Source organism: Pyrgilauda ruficollis, unplaced genomic scaffold (genome assembly GCF_017590135.1).
Source record: "Pyrgilauda ruficollis isolate IOZ18807 unplaced genomic scaffold, ASM1759013v1 scaffold68, whole genome shotgun sequence".
Classification (NCBI taxonomy): Eukaryota; Metazoa; Chordata; class Aves; order Passeriformes; family Passeridae; genus Pyrgilauda; species Pyrgilauda ruficollis.
The window spans coordinates 2,607,965-2,623,395 of record NW_024528599.1 but is presented as its reverse complement, the minus strand read 5'-3'; the positions used below and the strand labels follow the sequence as shown (position 1 = coordinate 2,623,395).

At 36.2% G+C, this 15,431-nt stretch overlaps 1 protein-coding gene across 1 annotated transcript in view; it reads right to left on the bottom strand.

Moving 5' to 3' along the window:
- NETO1 (neuropilin and tolloid like 1) overlaps window positions 1-15,431 on the bottom strand; it is a 60,502-nt gene that overhangs the window by 19,298 nt on the left and 25,773 nt on the right. Inside the window, exons 5-6 of the mRNA XM_041484822.1 lie at window positions 7,570-7,611; window positions 7,329-7,456 (exon numbers count right to left, since the gene is read on the bottom strand). Coding sequence (XP_041340756.1) covers window positions 7,329-7,456; window positions 7,570-7,611 — 170 coding nt within the window. The remainder of the gene's footprint in view (window positions 1-7,328; window positions 7,457-7,569; window positions 7,612-15,431) is intronic.

The window sequence follows — 15,431 nt, the reverse complement described above, 5'->3', positions numbered from 1 at the left end:
GTAATTTACACTCAGTCACATAATATTTTAAATAATTCTCTCATCACCTGTAAGTTTTGTATTGCCACCATAAATAATAATCAAAAAAGGAAATTCTGGGAAATTTTTGCTATTTCTTTTCATTTAGATTTGAAAGCAACAAAAATCTCTGACTGAACATGCTAGGAAAGAAACCCCAAAATTATTATAAACTACGAATAATATATCACCTCAGTAAAATAGTCAGATTATAATCTCCTCATAGTGAATCACTTCTGATGAGTTCTGCCTTTTAATCAATCACTGAAGGTTAGTGATGACAACATGATTGATCAGGCCAGTCAGGAAAAGCTTCAAACCATATCCCAGCATATCAGACTTAATATATCTGCAGAGACACTCAGTCGCCTTAAACCAAACCAAACAAAAAGCCATCGTTCAGCTGCCAAAAGTAATTTAGACACAAGAGAAAAAATTCCTCTTCATCCAAGCATAATGTCCAGATTTTACATTTTCTCCTTGTGGGTTTGGTCAATTCACTTGTAAGCACAGGACTGGGTTAAATTGTCCCGTTGCTCAGTGATCAGTTCCAGCACCAGCTTTTTTTCTAGATCTTTTTCAGCTCTGTGTGATTAACAAAGTACTTTCAAGATGATACCTCCAGTATTTAGGACTGGGAAACCCAGTTTTTGTAAAGCAGATTGTGCAACACAAATTGAATTCCTTCAAGGCAACCAGACACCAAGTACATCAGCCTAAAAAGCATATTACCAATGGGGCTTGAATTTGTCATCTGAAATGGTCTGTCCTCTTGCTTGGATGCTATATATTTATTTATTTTTTTTTTAATCAGTATTACTTCAATACGAATGTGTTAATAATACATGATCTGTTGGAATTTTTTTGCTATTTTTGGGGATTATTCTAGATTTTTAGTCCTTCTGTGACAATGGCCCTTCTGGGACCATGCTGTGCAAAGAGAGAGCTCCATACCTCATATTTTGTTCTGTTCTTGAGCTTGGAGAATACTGTCTGTCAAAGATGACAATTTTATATAGTACTTCTAAGATACTGTGATTCACAGCCAAGGCTCACGTATCAGAACACCAGTTTTCTAGACAGGAGAAGCTCTTTGGATTTCTTTACTTTGTCCTATCTGTTTCTTCAAACTTCTGTGACTATCCAATAGTTGACATTTACTCTGTCAAGTCATCCTCATTTTTTTCTTTTACAGTCCAAAAATGCTCACAAGTGGGCAATATTTACAACTCCTTGCTACTATTCTGCTTTTTAACACTGAAAACTGGAAATCAAATCCTGATTCTGCTGTTCTTTTTGACAGACATTTTATTACTTTCTTTAATAGCTTTTTAAAATTGCATTTCTTAATAGCTATTTGGTTTGAGGATGCTGAAGTTCATTATATTTCTATACCTGAATGGAATAGATTCAGGTATAGAAATGATAACTTAAAAGTGAGGTTTTTGACAGTGTTACTCTGGCATGTGCATTGACATGCCTTCTTAGCAAAGATTCCATATGCATGATTCCAAACATGCACTTGTCTTGCACCTTCATCTCAGAAAACTATTTCACATAAGGGATTTTAATAGTTTAATATAGATAAATAATATTTTCTACTTGTTTAAACATAATTTGTTCACCGTGTACTTACCATATGTACATGTGCTGGCCTTTTTTTAATTTGTAATATTTTTTGCATTATCTGTATGTTAGTAAGCTTCAGAGCTGCTTCAAAGAAAAAGACCATCTGAAGCTTGCAAAGCTCTGGTAATGTTATTCAGCCTTTAAATTTTAATTTTCTCTAACATTTCAAGAATCACCACTGAAGTGGCTCCTATTAAATTTCAGTGCACTACTTAAAGCTTCTCTTCTGCAACTGATTAAGAGGACACCAAAAATTAGTGTATCTTAGTCTTCCAGTGCCAACAACTTAAACTGCTTTTCTTACAGGCCTCATCTAAGAGCACAAATTTCCACTTCATATGGGAGAGCAGAAAATGTTTTGGTTTAGTCAGATCAGTTTAAACAGACTGACTCACAGCTCCGCAATTTTCTTCACCTCATGTTTGCTCCCGACTGTCTAGGAAATGCACAGATAACAGCCCAGTCTCTCTCCAGGCTGCTCTCCCTGTGAAGGCAGGCACCTGGAACCAAAGAGTCATCCCTCCATTTGGTCAGGAGCTTGCCAGGTAGCAGCACAAACCGTCAGTAAATATACAAGTGTCTTGATCACACTGGGTCCCACTGCCCTGCTCCCAGCCTCATTCCTCACCACCCCAGCCTTGCCAAGCTGCTGACCAGCTTGTGCTTGGGCCAGCCCCACTGCCTGGGCAAGCCCAGCCACCATGGCCAGGCCTGTCCCAGTCTCCTTAGTCATGTCCTGGCACTGTGGCCTCCTTCATCCTGGCCCCCTCCCATGTGCTGTATATTCCCTTCCCACGGCTCCCCAGTGGCTCTGCTTGAAACAGATGCCACCACTCCCTGGCAGCTCAGGGTTAAGGATGCTGCCATGATGTGTCAAATCTAGACATTCATCAATTGACACTCTGTGTTTCCTTAATCTCTTGTGTTAAGTCTTGCATGCTATAACCTTTGTCCAATATCCTGTTCAGGTTGGACAAGAGAATTAGACATCACTTTGCTTAACTACCTTATAACTTCATTTTATTTCTCATGGTTCAAATAAAGAGGCTACTCCCACTACTTCTTCAGCTTAAATGTACTTATTGCTTAGTCCTCCAGAATAGATTCTTTCCACTGGACTACATTAAAATTAATTCCTGTTTTGATGCTGTTTTCTGAGGTGCCCAGAGCATTTTCTGACGTGCCCAATAAATGGTGTTTTAAATAGCACTGCTTACTGGGTTTTTTTTTTTTTCCCAATATAAGAATATCATACTTGTAAATATTTTATTACTCTTACTATCAAGTTCTGCTGTGTTATTTTTTCTACAGAGCCTCTCAAAGAACAAGCATGACACAAAGGTACCTTGCTGGGAAAGTTGTCCACTAAAGAGAGAACAAACATGGTTCCGCCTTCCTGGGGGTTTGTCAAACTATGCTGACTCATCCAATATAGAAAAACACTTGTTGATATTATCCCCCAATGCTTCACCCTTAACAGAAAGTAAGAAAACTATAATTATATTTATTTTCTTATTTTCTAATCCTAAATACAAAATCTTTGTGTATCCACTGCTTGCAGCAAATGATGTCCCAGAAATTTTTCAAATCACTCTGCAATAAGCTTATACACTTTCTTCACTGGGTTTTGCTCTACAATGAAGAATTTTCAGATCAGAAAATCCCTCCAGAACTTTATTGTTCTGGGTGGGTTAGCACTTTCAGTCAGCAACTCTCTTAATTTTCCATTCTTGCTCTGAATACTAATTGCGGCCACATTCTCTATGAAGTGCAGAACCCCAGTGTTACTCCACTCAAAACTCACAGCTATCTTACTCAGCAGGAACTGACTTTGAATGATTACAAGAAACACAGACTTAACAACTAGTCACTTTCACTGTATAAGACTCTAGCTCTGCATATAAGTTGTGTTCAGACTGCCTTCTGCACTTACAGAATGTTTGGGCTCTGCATGCATTTCAGATTTATTTTTCTCCTTGTGTGTGTCTGTGTTGGGGTGTGTGTGTGTGTGATATAAGGTAATCAATGATGGCTCTATTTTAAGTGTGTGCAACAAATTTTCTGCTCTCTGTCCCATTCCAGAACACTGAGGACAGAAGAATTAGACCCAGACTGTCAGTTTGAAGCTCAAGCTTAGAGACCTCAAGTACACACTTCCTGGCTGATCTCATTGCTCATATATTGAGCTCAGACTTGGCTGGAATCTGGAATTGGAAACCAAGGGAAGGACTTGCATCTTGCTTCTGCAGACAGTTTAGACTGGATGAGCTTACGCCAAATTGAATTGCAAGCAGCTCACATTCTGGCACAGTTTAATTAAGAAACTAAAGATGAAAAAAATCCAACACAAATTCTCTTTGAGAAACTCTTGCCTTTTAGGCATAATTCCCAGTAACAAACTGTGCAGCCCAGGGTACAGGAACATGTGGGTTTAAAGATGTCTGCGGAGTTCTCATTGTTCTTAGCAGGAGAGCTTGTTTTCATAGGTGCAAACTGACATAAATTAAAATGATGTCATTAAATAACTGTACTGAATATGTCATTTATTCAAGGTTAGATAGGGACAAAGGAAGCTGACTGTAAAACATGGACAGTAGATTCCAGTTTAATTGAATCAGACCCATAAACAATCTTATCACAAACCTTGCTTTATACAAAGTTCTTAATAATTTATCCAGTTGTTCCTCCTTCCTTAATAGCTGTATATTTTTCAACTTGTCTCAGTATGATGAAACTGTATGTGTGTGCACCTATGTATGTACATACTTGTCTGTGTGTACATAAATATATCTGTTTAAAAAACCACACTAAGTTCAAATGCTAAATTGGACTTACCCCCCAAAGATGGATCTAGCCTTGAAAAATCTTTTTTTTTTTTTCTAGCTTGCTGTGAAACCTTTCAACTCCACATTAAGAAACACTGATTTATATACTTTTATATTGCTCAATCTCTCCACACAGGTAGTTCTGTAAGATGGGAACAGCAGGATCCATCAAGAGATGACCCAGTCCAGCCCTCTGCCTAAAGGTAGGATTATTAATGTTTCTCTCATTTTTTCACAGGTTGTTATCTAACCTACACTTTCAGACCTCTAACAATGCCAGCTGAACCAATAAATCCTCACCGATGTTTGAATTTTTTTCCTTCATATTTAACCTGAAACTTACTTCCAGAGTGTGGGACCCTGAGTTATCCTGCAGACATGGGAATCACAGCATTCCTTCTTCCTTGTAAGAGCCTGTTATTGCATTGTTTTACTCTCCTTCACATAATTTTCTAGATGACATTAAATAACATTCAGTATTACTTCATTTTTCTAAAACTTCGTTGTTGCTCTCCATTCCAGGTACAGTTCAGCTAGGATAAGCTTCTTGGAATGCAACAAAACTAAATGCAGATATGGAAGTTTATGAAGAATTAATGAACTTTAAATTTTAGCCCTCTGCTAAGAGTGGTAGTTTAGTATTCTTCTGACACACAATGTGTCTTCAGTTACATAAATTCCTAGTTTGGAGTTTTACATCAGAACTGAGGTAAGGATAAAGACTACAGGTAGGTAAAATTGTGATTTTTAGCAGGGCTTTATAGAATCATATAGAATTTCAAAGTCAGGCCAAGTAAGGATATCACAATTACATTATATGATCAACCATAAACTTGAATTTAGAGTACAGGGAAACGCTATTGGCTTAATTAACTCTGCTGATTCTAATAACAATTCTGTGTTTGTCCGTTTTCTTTCTACTAATACCTAAATATATCATAGAGTAATTTAAATTTGAAGTGGCATATAAAGGTCAACTAGTTTAACTTCCCTGTCATAAGCAAGGATGTTTTCAACTAAATCCAGTTACTCAGAGCCCCATCCAACATGGCCTTGAATGTTTCCAGGGATGGTCATCGACCAACTCTGAGCAACATGATCCAGCATTTCACCGTCATTGTAAAAATGTCTTCCTCATATCTAGTCCAAATCTCCCCTCTTCTAGGTTAAAACATCTTGTCTTACCACTACTGTTTAAATACTTGTCCCCTTTTTCCTTACAGGTTCCCCCTTAGTACCGGAAGGCTGCTATAAGGTCTCCCCAGAGTCTTCTCTTTGGATGGAACAAACTTTCATGTCTTAGCCTTTCCTCACTGGAGAGGTTCTCCATTCCTCTCACTATTTTTGTGGGTCTCTTCTGGACCTGCTCCAAGTGGTCAATGTCTTTTCTATGCTGAGGACCCCAGAGCTGGATGCAGTGTACCAGGTGGGGTCTCACCAGAGCAGAGGGGCAGAATTTCCTCCCTCACCCTGCTGGCCACACTGCTTTTGATGCAGCCCAGGACACGCCTGGCTTTCTGGGCTGGATGTGTACATTTCTGGGGCATGTTCAGCCTCTTATCCACCAGAATCCCAAAAACCTTATCGGCAGAGCTGCCCTCCATCTGTTCTTCCTGAAGTTTGTATCGATACTGAGATTTGCGCTGAATGAATATAAACTGCCTATAACACAGAATAATCATTCATCAGTCCAATAATTTCATATCACTACTTAGTGTGGCAAAATGGGAAGCTCATCTACTTAATTGAAAACGTCTATCAATATTAATTTTATCCAAAAGTAAAAAAAAAAAAATGTTATAAGATGAAAGTATATTCTGGAAATCATTTATCTGTAGTCTTTATGAGCCAATTCTTTTCCTATACTTTCCCAATAGAAAAATGCTGATACTAATGATTTTCTTCTCTTCTGAAAACCTTTCCTGAAGAGAACCCTTCAACATTCATCCATGTGTCATTCTGATGATGAAACAATTACATATTCAGTACAGTCTCCTCACTGAGGTTATACAAAAAAAGCCCTTATCAGTTTAAAGACAGCAGAGAATAGTGCATATATAAATCCTACTTTCTAAAACCTTTCCTGTCCAATAAAAGACAACTAGAAAAAGTATACTGTGGGGTGTCTTTTGCACAGTGAATGCAAGTGGGGTGGGTGGGAGGCATAAAGTTGTTCCTGTTGCAAAGAGGGAAGAAGTGGTAGTGTAGCCAGCAACAATTAATGCATACCATAACTGAGAAGTTATGGATAAGAGAGAAAATCAAAGGGAATCCAAGAAAAGTATTTTTTTAATTCATTGCAGTCCTCTCATGTTTTCTACAAAGCCCTGGCTTGCTGACTGTGGAGGAAAAGAAAAGAGAACACTCTTTTTGTCTGCGTCTCTAAACTAAAGGAATTAAAGGTTTCATACGGAGGAACCTTAATTTACTTTAGGTCCATTTTCACAGTTCCCAGATGAGAAACAATGATGACCTCAGGGAGCCAGCAGCACCCCATTAGTTGTCTCTATGTTAGGTATTTGAAATATATTGAAAATTAAAATTATAAGATTACTTCCCATTTTAAAATACACATTGATTCTTTAAAAATATGAGCAAAATTAAAGATGAATTTAAGAAAATTACTTATGGCACAAAAAACACATTAGTACTGCCCAAATCATCATTTATGAAGAAAGGTGGCTATTTTGGCTGAGATGACAAATTACCCTTCCACAGCAGAAGGAAAAAAATAGTTTACAGTTCAAGCTGTAAAGTTATTAAACAAGATCTGACTGTACTAAGAAATGCACAATATATTAGAAAAGGCAATTTCTTAAATTAAATGGCAAATCAGCAAGTGGATGAAGGACTGACCTTGGATCGGGGTGGTGCTCGGATGTACCATTTACAGTCTACTGCTTCAGTTTCAGAAGCTTTTCCTTCTTTAACAATTTGTACAGATTCCACAATTCCTTCAGGTCCTCCCATCTCAAACTCACAAACTGAATAACAAAACACCAGAAAAAATGAAACCTGAACAGCAAACAAAAATGTTTTCTACAGCAGAGTATAAAGGCCTCTAAGTTAGAAAAAACCCCCAAAACAGCATACCAACCTGGCAATGGCTTCAAAACTCCAAGGTCCTTAAAATCTGGATCTTAAAAATAGAGAAAGACAAAATTAGTTTTGTTCAATATCTAGGATGTTATGCTAATATGTTCAAATTTTATAATGTACTTTAGTTACATAATTATACATATACTTATTGGAAATGGGAACTGTTTCAAAACTATGGCAACACAATAATTATTAATGCAGAAATTATTGATACCATCATACCAAGTTATTTTTTTCTGTTATGAAATCCTGCTTTTCTCTGTCTCTCTCTTTCAGAAGAGTACAAAAATATTTCTGCATACATTAGCAAGTGAGAACATCACACAGCTAACCACATGACATTTTAATACATCAGCGTAGTGAAAGATATATTTACAGATCCATTCAGAATCTTTTTGCCTATTTTGCATGTTGAAGAATAACACTCAACTTAACTAGAGAAATCCAAACTTAATTCTGTGTTTATGAATACTCTGCCATCCCTACTGACCAAAAGGAGACACTTTCTTAGTCAGAAGCATCCTTTTGGTCTTACTGGAAACAAATACCATAAGAATTACCAATAGCAGTCATTGTACAAACAAGGTAATAAGTCTAATACATGTGCTATTTTCCATCAGATAAACATGATTGTATTTACTATCTGAGAGGGCTTGTATCTTGTCTTTATAGTCAGGTGTAATACAGAGATAAAATGAATTTGGTCTCAGACCTGTGTTTCAATAGACAGCCATCCATATATAAATCATAATTTCACAAAATTTGGCTCAGGTTGAAGATATTGCCCAAAACCAGAAATATGGGAGGCTAAAGCAATTCAAGAAGTGATTTCTTAGAATAGACTGGTCTTGTCTGGGAATTTTTTTATCACTTGCACTGTTTTTCTACCTAAAATGAATGTTGTGCACTGTTTTTCTCATTTACGCATGAAGCTGATCTTGTTTCTGAACCGAGTCAGTGTAGAAAGCACTATAAATAAAATTTTAAAAAAATTAAGAAGAGAAGCTTTGGAAGAAGGAGATGTATCAAATGAAAAAAATTAAACTTACAACGAAGCCACAAAAACTGCTCTTTCCCTCTAGCCTTAGTCAATTAAGAACAGTAAGAATCATAACCAGATAATATAACAAAGTAGTCTAGTGCTGTATAAGCAAGATCAGCCATATTAACCTAAACAGTCAAAATGTGTTGACTTCAAAAACTAGAGTTGTAAGATCGCTTTTTAAATTGCCCCTCTATAACCAGGCTGCTGTTTTTCCTAAATTTCTTTTACAGTTGCACAACATAAATCATCAGTAAATACTCATGAACTTACAGGACTGCAAATATAGCTGAGTAGGCAATTAGTATTAATTGTTACGTATTTTTATGGATCAGTAGATAGATATGATTACCAACAACACTAAAGGTAATCAAATATTTCAGCTAATGTACTCGGGACGCTGATATCTAGCTCTGAAAGTGAGATACTGAAAAGAAATCTACTTTTACTTATGGTTTGAATTACCATGCCAGTATCTCATGTAACCATTGCATTTCTTCCTTTTACTGAGTTCACAAGGATTACCCTGATTTACTGAAAACACTCCACCATATTAGTAAAGTACATAGGAGGAAAGAAAGCAAAAACCATCCTGCCAGAATTTTCCCCATATGAGAGTTTTCATATAAAGCAATGGCAGTAGCAAGAATCCAGGCTGAGGAACAATCTAGACCATAAAATTTGACCCACAAAACAACTCTGAAAGTATGTGCTCATTTAACAATACAGTAATGTTGAAACAACACATACAGAAATGCACAATCCATTAACATTCTAGAAATATGTAGACCTGCTCAGTTTTAAAAAATAAATTTCTGCAACAGTGAAAGGGAAATAAAATCTGTGACATCTGAGGTGATAACCCTTCATTAAATATTGCTATTATACCAATACTACTATAATAAAAACAAAATCTGTAAATAAGGTATTATCACACAAATTTAAAATTCACCCATGTTTGAGCATATTTAACTTGCAAATATTTACTTTTTAAATAGTATCCCATTAAATGGCTTAGATTTTAGCAGCTCTTCTGCATGTAATTCAATCAAATTGTTATTCTCAATCTGGCTGGGTCAAAACATTAATGTTATATGAACACTGACTTGCTAGATCTTCCAATAGACAGATGAAAATCGTGTTCCTGTAAGGAAAACGCCCAAGACCAAAAAAGTTTTCTGTGTTAAATAAGATGGATCACCCACAAGTAGAGAGAAAAAACAGAGGCATAATAGGAAGCAATGTGGAGCTGCTAGAGGCAATCCAACAAAGGGTCATGAATTTTTTGAGGGACATGTGAGGAAACACTGATATAGTTAGGAGGGGTCAGTCTGGAGAAGGGAAGAGAAAGAGGTGATCCCACCAATGTGTACAAAAACCTAGTGGAGGGGTGCAAAGAGAATGAAGTCAGGCTCTTTTTGGTGATATCCAGTGTCAGAACAAGATGCAATGAGCACACATTGAATCACAGGAGGTTCCATCTGAATATCAGGAAACACTTCTACAGTATGAGGTGACTCAGGACTAGCAAGGTAGCCAAGAGGTTGTGGAGTCTCTATCCTTGGAGATATTCAATAGCTGTCTAGACATGATCCTAGGGAAATGGCTTGGAAAGGGTGTTGGACAAGTCGACCTCCAGAGGTACCTTCTGAGACCAGCCATTCTCTGATCCTCTGATTTTGTAATAACTAAACAACAGAACTGGATAATAGTGAAATAGCCAATCAAAAGTCTAGACCTGTTATCTGAGGTAGCGGCAGAAGTTAGAGCAAATTTCACAAAACCAAGTCTTTATTGTGTTAGAGATTGTCTGAGTTGCAGGAAGGTATACAAGCCTGGTTTTAAAAAGTTCCACTAGGTCTTCATGGGAGACTCTCAAGATTTTGGATGCTAGCTTTGGAATCTATATTTTTCACGGAAACCATACTATATATCTTTATTTTTCATTTCACTGTTTCTATGCAAGAAGTGTGGCTCTTTTAAGCAGTTGGAAAACATGGAATTTAAATAGAAAAACAGGAAACCAATTGTAAGGAGTTAGGGTACCCAATTGCTCAAAAATCTTATGCAATGAAGAAAACTGTAAAGTTAAAAGGCATTGTGCATCAACTGGATAAAGTCTTCCAAAAGTATGTAAATGACCTTGTTTACAAGTACACTGCAGCATCTTATGGGATTTCCCAGCTGAGGTATATCCACACAGAAATATGTTTACCCACTCATGCATGCACGTACGCATGTAATGCCTTACTCCCTGTCACTTACTTACACAGAAAGTGAAATTGTTTAAAATTATATTACTTGAATAATTTCTGTAAGGCATAGGAAAAATGCATAAACATAGTTCAAACTAATTACTAGCAACATGATGTTCTGCTGGTAAGTATTATTGCAAATCAGTTTTAAAAGATCATATGCTGAATTAAAAATTCCACCCTTATATAAAGATCATTCAAATTGTCTTCAATAAGAGATGGCACAAGGCTTTTAAAAGTAATGTTCTTGTTGTAATACAGAAAAATTAGAGTATTTTTACTCTTAAAAAGGCAAAATTTCCAAGTGTACCTCTCACATTTTATTCATCTTTCCTTAGCTTTTCATATAAAATTCATCTGGGCACTTTCTTGCCCAGCAAACTTGAAACCTACTGCTTTCACTGATAAAAAATAATAGATATCTCACTCTGGAAGTCAAAAGATATAGGACAAAATTTTAATATCTCTTTTAAAAAATGGAAGATTGAGTTTATGTGCTCCTGATCATATCTGGACTACAGTATACTTAATTAAACTTTTTTTTTTTTTTAAATATCTGAAGTGCAATATATACAGTAAAGGACATAAGCAAGTGCTGTACCGTTAAAAGTCAAGAGGAAGGAAATGTGTAATACAGTATTCTGGTGCTGAATAACTTTTGAAGTATTTTTCTTTTTTCTTCCATGAATGAGATGTGGAGGAATTATTTTAACTATTTGAATAAACCATACACTGTAAAGGGTTGATGTTTAAAACCTAAGGGGGTTTTTGTCATTTGTGAACAGAAAAACCTCCTTTTTAGTAGATACATACAGAAAGTAGTCACAATAGTTTGTAACCATATGTCCTAATCAGAAGTAGGGAAACTGTCCACTTTTATTCACTGAACAGAGAGCTGTAGATACATCTTTTCACTTTTCCGTCTTTGACTAGAAATAGGTATTCAACTCCTACCCATCAATATTAAAGTAATTTTAACACAGGCACATGCTTCTCTGCCAGATAACTTATTAGAGTCCTGATTTTGCATGTAAATACTCATAGAAAAGTAAACAGAATTGCACTATGCAGCAAGCCACTAGGTATTTATCTGTAAGTTTACTAAGTCAGGTTCTTTTGCAATGATTTCTGGGAGCCTAAACCAGCCTTGTCCTCACATGGGGTGAAGTATAGTTTTCTATAAAAGCAGAGCTTGCACAGTTCAGTACAGAAAAGTATGATTATTCCAACGTATTTTATGGCATTGCCTCAATATATGATGATAGAGTAAAAGTATTGGAAGAAGACGGCCAAAGGATTTTAAAAACATAAATATCTTCTCAAAGAATCACTAATATAATTCTAAAATAGAAAATCATTTCTGTACACAAACATTTTTTTTTTTGTGTGGTGTTCAAAGGAAGCATCCATTCTGCTGGGGAGAGTAAAGAAAAAATAGTAAGAAAACAAATATGAAGTTAAATAGCTATGCAAAATCCCACAAATTTTTTCTTATTAGCCTAGAATGAAATTTGTTCTGATGGCTCTTTTCGTATTTGTAGTCTTCTTGAAACTTTCATATATGTCTATAAATGTAGTAATGATATCAAAAGGTGTTCAAAGAAAGCCTATAGTTTGCTAGACACAGTGGAAAGTTTTGTAATAATTATAGTTGGCAATATTATGTGCTGTATTTGCTCTTTATTTTCTATGTTTTCTTTTTAAGGACAATATTGTGATCAATTGCATCTCTTTTGAAGATTACATATTTGTAACCTAAAATAACATTTCTCAAACTTTTCACTTCTTAACATAGTCATGAAAGAACTCAAAGGTGATAAGTGCAAGTGTAGCAGTGAATATGACTCCTGCTATTTCTCCTTGAACACCTACCTGCCATTAAATCAGCAAAAAGTCATATGAAGGCAAATATTGTTGAAATAACAAAAACTATTACTTAAAAATTTGATTTCTACAATACCTTCTTTCTTTTTTTTTTTTTTTGTCACTTTACTACTCTCAGCTCATTCTTACAACTTATTTGTTTACTGTAATTAATATATATAGTGATTTGTAAACTAATTGTATGGCTATGGTGACCACAGTAAAATGAGCTATACTGCAAGTGTTAGCAATAGTTGACATTTGTATGCCAAAATTAGGTGTTTCTTTGTTTTGTTGCAATCTATTTAGAAATAAAAAAGACAACATCAGAAAAAAAAAGAAAAACAAAAAAATTAAAACAAAATCCATGTCATTGCATAACTTCTTGCTGAGATTGGTCAAACTGAGCAGACAAGAAGCACCTGAATAAATTCCACTGGAACAGAGCACATGATAACAGAAGTTGCAGTTAAATTTCTGTTTTCATGCAAACAATGGTAGGCTTTGAGATTTTAGCCTGCTTGCCTCTGTTGTCTATTCTGCAAACCCTTTAAAAAGTAGGCCCCTTCTCCTGTGTAAATTTTGTTATGGATAGGAGCCATGTTGGAAAGCAAAAGGTCACATGAGATTCTGGGTCTCATCCTCAAAGGGTGTTTCAACCCTTTTATATGTGCTCCTAAATCCCAGAAGTGAGAAATGCTTTTTGGAGCAGTCCTAGTGACAACGGAGGGCAAGAATGGACAACAATGTCATACTCAGGCTGATGAGCGGAAAGAGGAAGTCCTCGAGCCCTGCAATGTATGGGATCATTTTTGTTATGTTCAATATTTACACTAGCAGCTGAGTGCTCCAATAAGGCATTATATTCCCTTTATGCAGCACACCGTGTGGAAATGCAGGGAAAAATGATCCCACGATGAATATTTCAAGTGCTGCATGTACCTTCACCTGCCTGTTGCCCGAAAATATTGAAGCAAGACTGAACGAGCTCAGGAGTCCACTTTATCTGAGTAATGCAGCCTTGCTGTGACAGTGCAGCTGACTTGACCGCCAGGACTGCCTATCAGTCAAGGGCAGCACCTTGTCTGTGTCTCCCCAAGATAATATCCTGGAGGCTTCCTGTAATTGACTAATGATCTCTGAACTGGACTAGGAAGAGAGATGTGCAACGCTATAGTGCTTTTCCTGAATAATGTTAAATTCTAAGTATTCCTAGTCATGCAATTTCAGCAGGATACTACTAAAAGCTCAGGATTTGTCTCATCATTTTTTTAATAGATTACTCCTTGCCCAGTCCAAGGAAATAACACTTTAAGTTCATGTCAGAAGACCAAGGGGAAAAAAATGAGCCCAAAGATTTAGCCACAACTGAGTACCAGGCATTACTTCTGCAGTTTGAACCTATTTACATGTGGTTATTTCTTGCTATCACTGAGTGCAGAATCTGCACAGCCTTTTCAGGATATTTATGCTGTACCAGTCTGCTGGGTGGATTTCTCAGGACAGAAGGATCTTATGAAAGTAACTTTGTGATTTAAAATAGCCTTTGTGGTTTTCATAAGAGAAATGTTTTCTCCTGGTTTTACCTCAGAACATTTAACAGAATGAATGCATTCACTGTAGTGTTCTTTTGAATAGTTACATCTTTTAGAGCTCTTATAGTTAACAGAATATACTACTTGTGCTGCTTCAAGTGGCACTGTATAACCTGTTGTTCACTGCACATTGTGGCACATTTCCAATTTAAAAAAAAATACAGCACAGTGTTTACACCTACTAATATTCTCCTGCTGTAGCTGGCCACACCAGTGATGACATCTTTTTGAAGATAACTGCATCTCACATGAGAAACTCAAATATCTCCTCTAGTTTCCACATGTGAATAACTCACTTTCTACTTTAAAAAGCAAATTCTTCTACTGTCTCCAATTTTTTTTCTGTTACAGACTAGCAAAGTACCAGGTGATCTTTTGCAAAAGCAAAGAATTGTGTTAGAGAGCACCAAAGGGATCTGAACTGTGTTTGTAAAATCAACTGCTTGCTTAATTCGCTGGCCATTTATCAGAAGGAGATGAAACAGACAAAATGCTACAGAAAATAGGATTCTTGGAGTAGAAACAAGTGAAATAGCCATAGGCTGGAAAAACCCCATTCATTAGTTTATTGTGCAACTGCTAGATTATGTAAAATTGTCGGATGAATTATATTCTAGTACTCTCCTGTAACAAAGTCATTGTATGTTTCAAAAAGTCAGTGTCACAGGATGTTTTTAAAATGTATTCTGTATTCAGGGTAGAAATCCTTAGGATCAAAGGGAAAAAAATCTAGGTTTTTATCCCCACTGGAACCTGAATGTTCTCTTTCTAAAGGAAAAAATTAGAAAAAAAAAAAGTAGCGTATATCAAAGGAAAAGTGAAATTCATTTTTTAAACCCAATTGTCACCTCCAATTGTAATTATAGATGCCCACCACAGACACTTTCAGTGAACAAGAAGGGGAATTATAAAAGTCACACAGCTCAGTGAGTTGCTGAGAAAGGCATATTAACACCAAGTCCCAAAAACAACTGTAAAAAGAGTAAGTTTTCTGTCCTGGCACTTTAGAATTCATAGCAGTATAAATTTCAGTGACACCAGATCTTTCCTTTTTCTTGTGCTTCTTAGGAGGTTTTCTGGCTAGAAACTGTCCTTTTAGGGAACA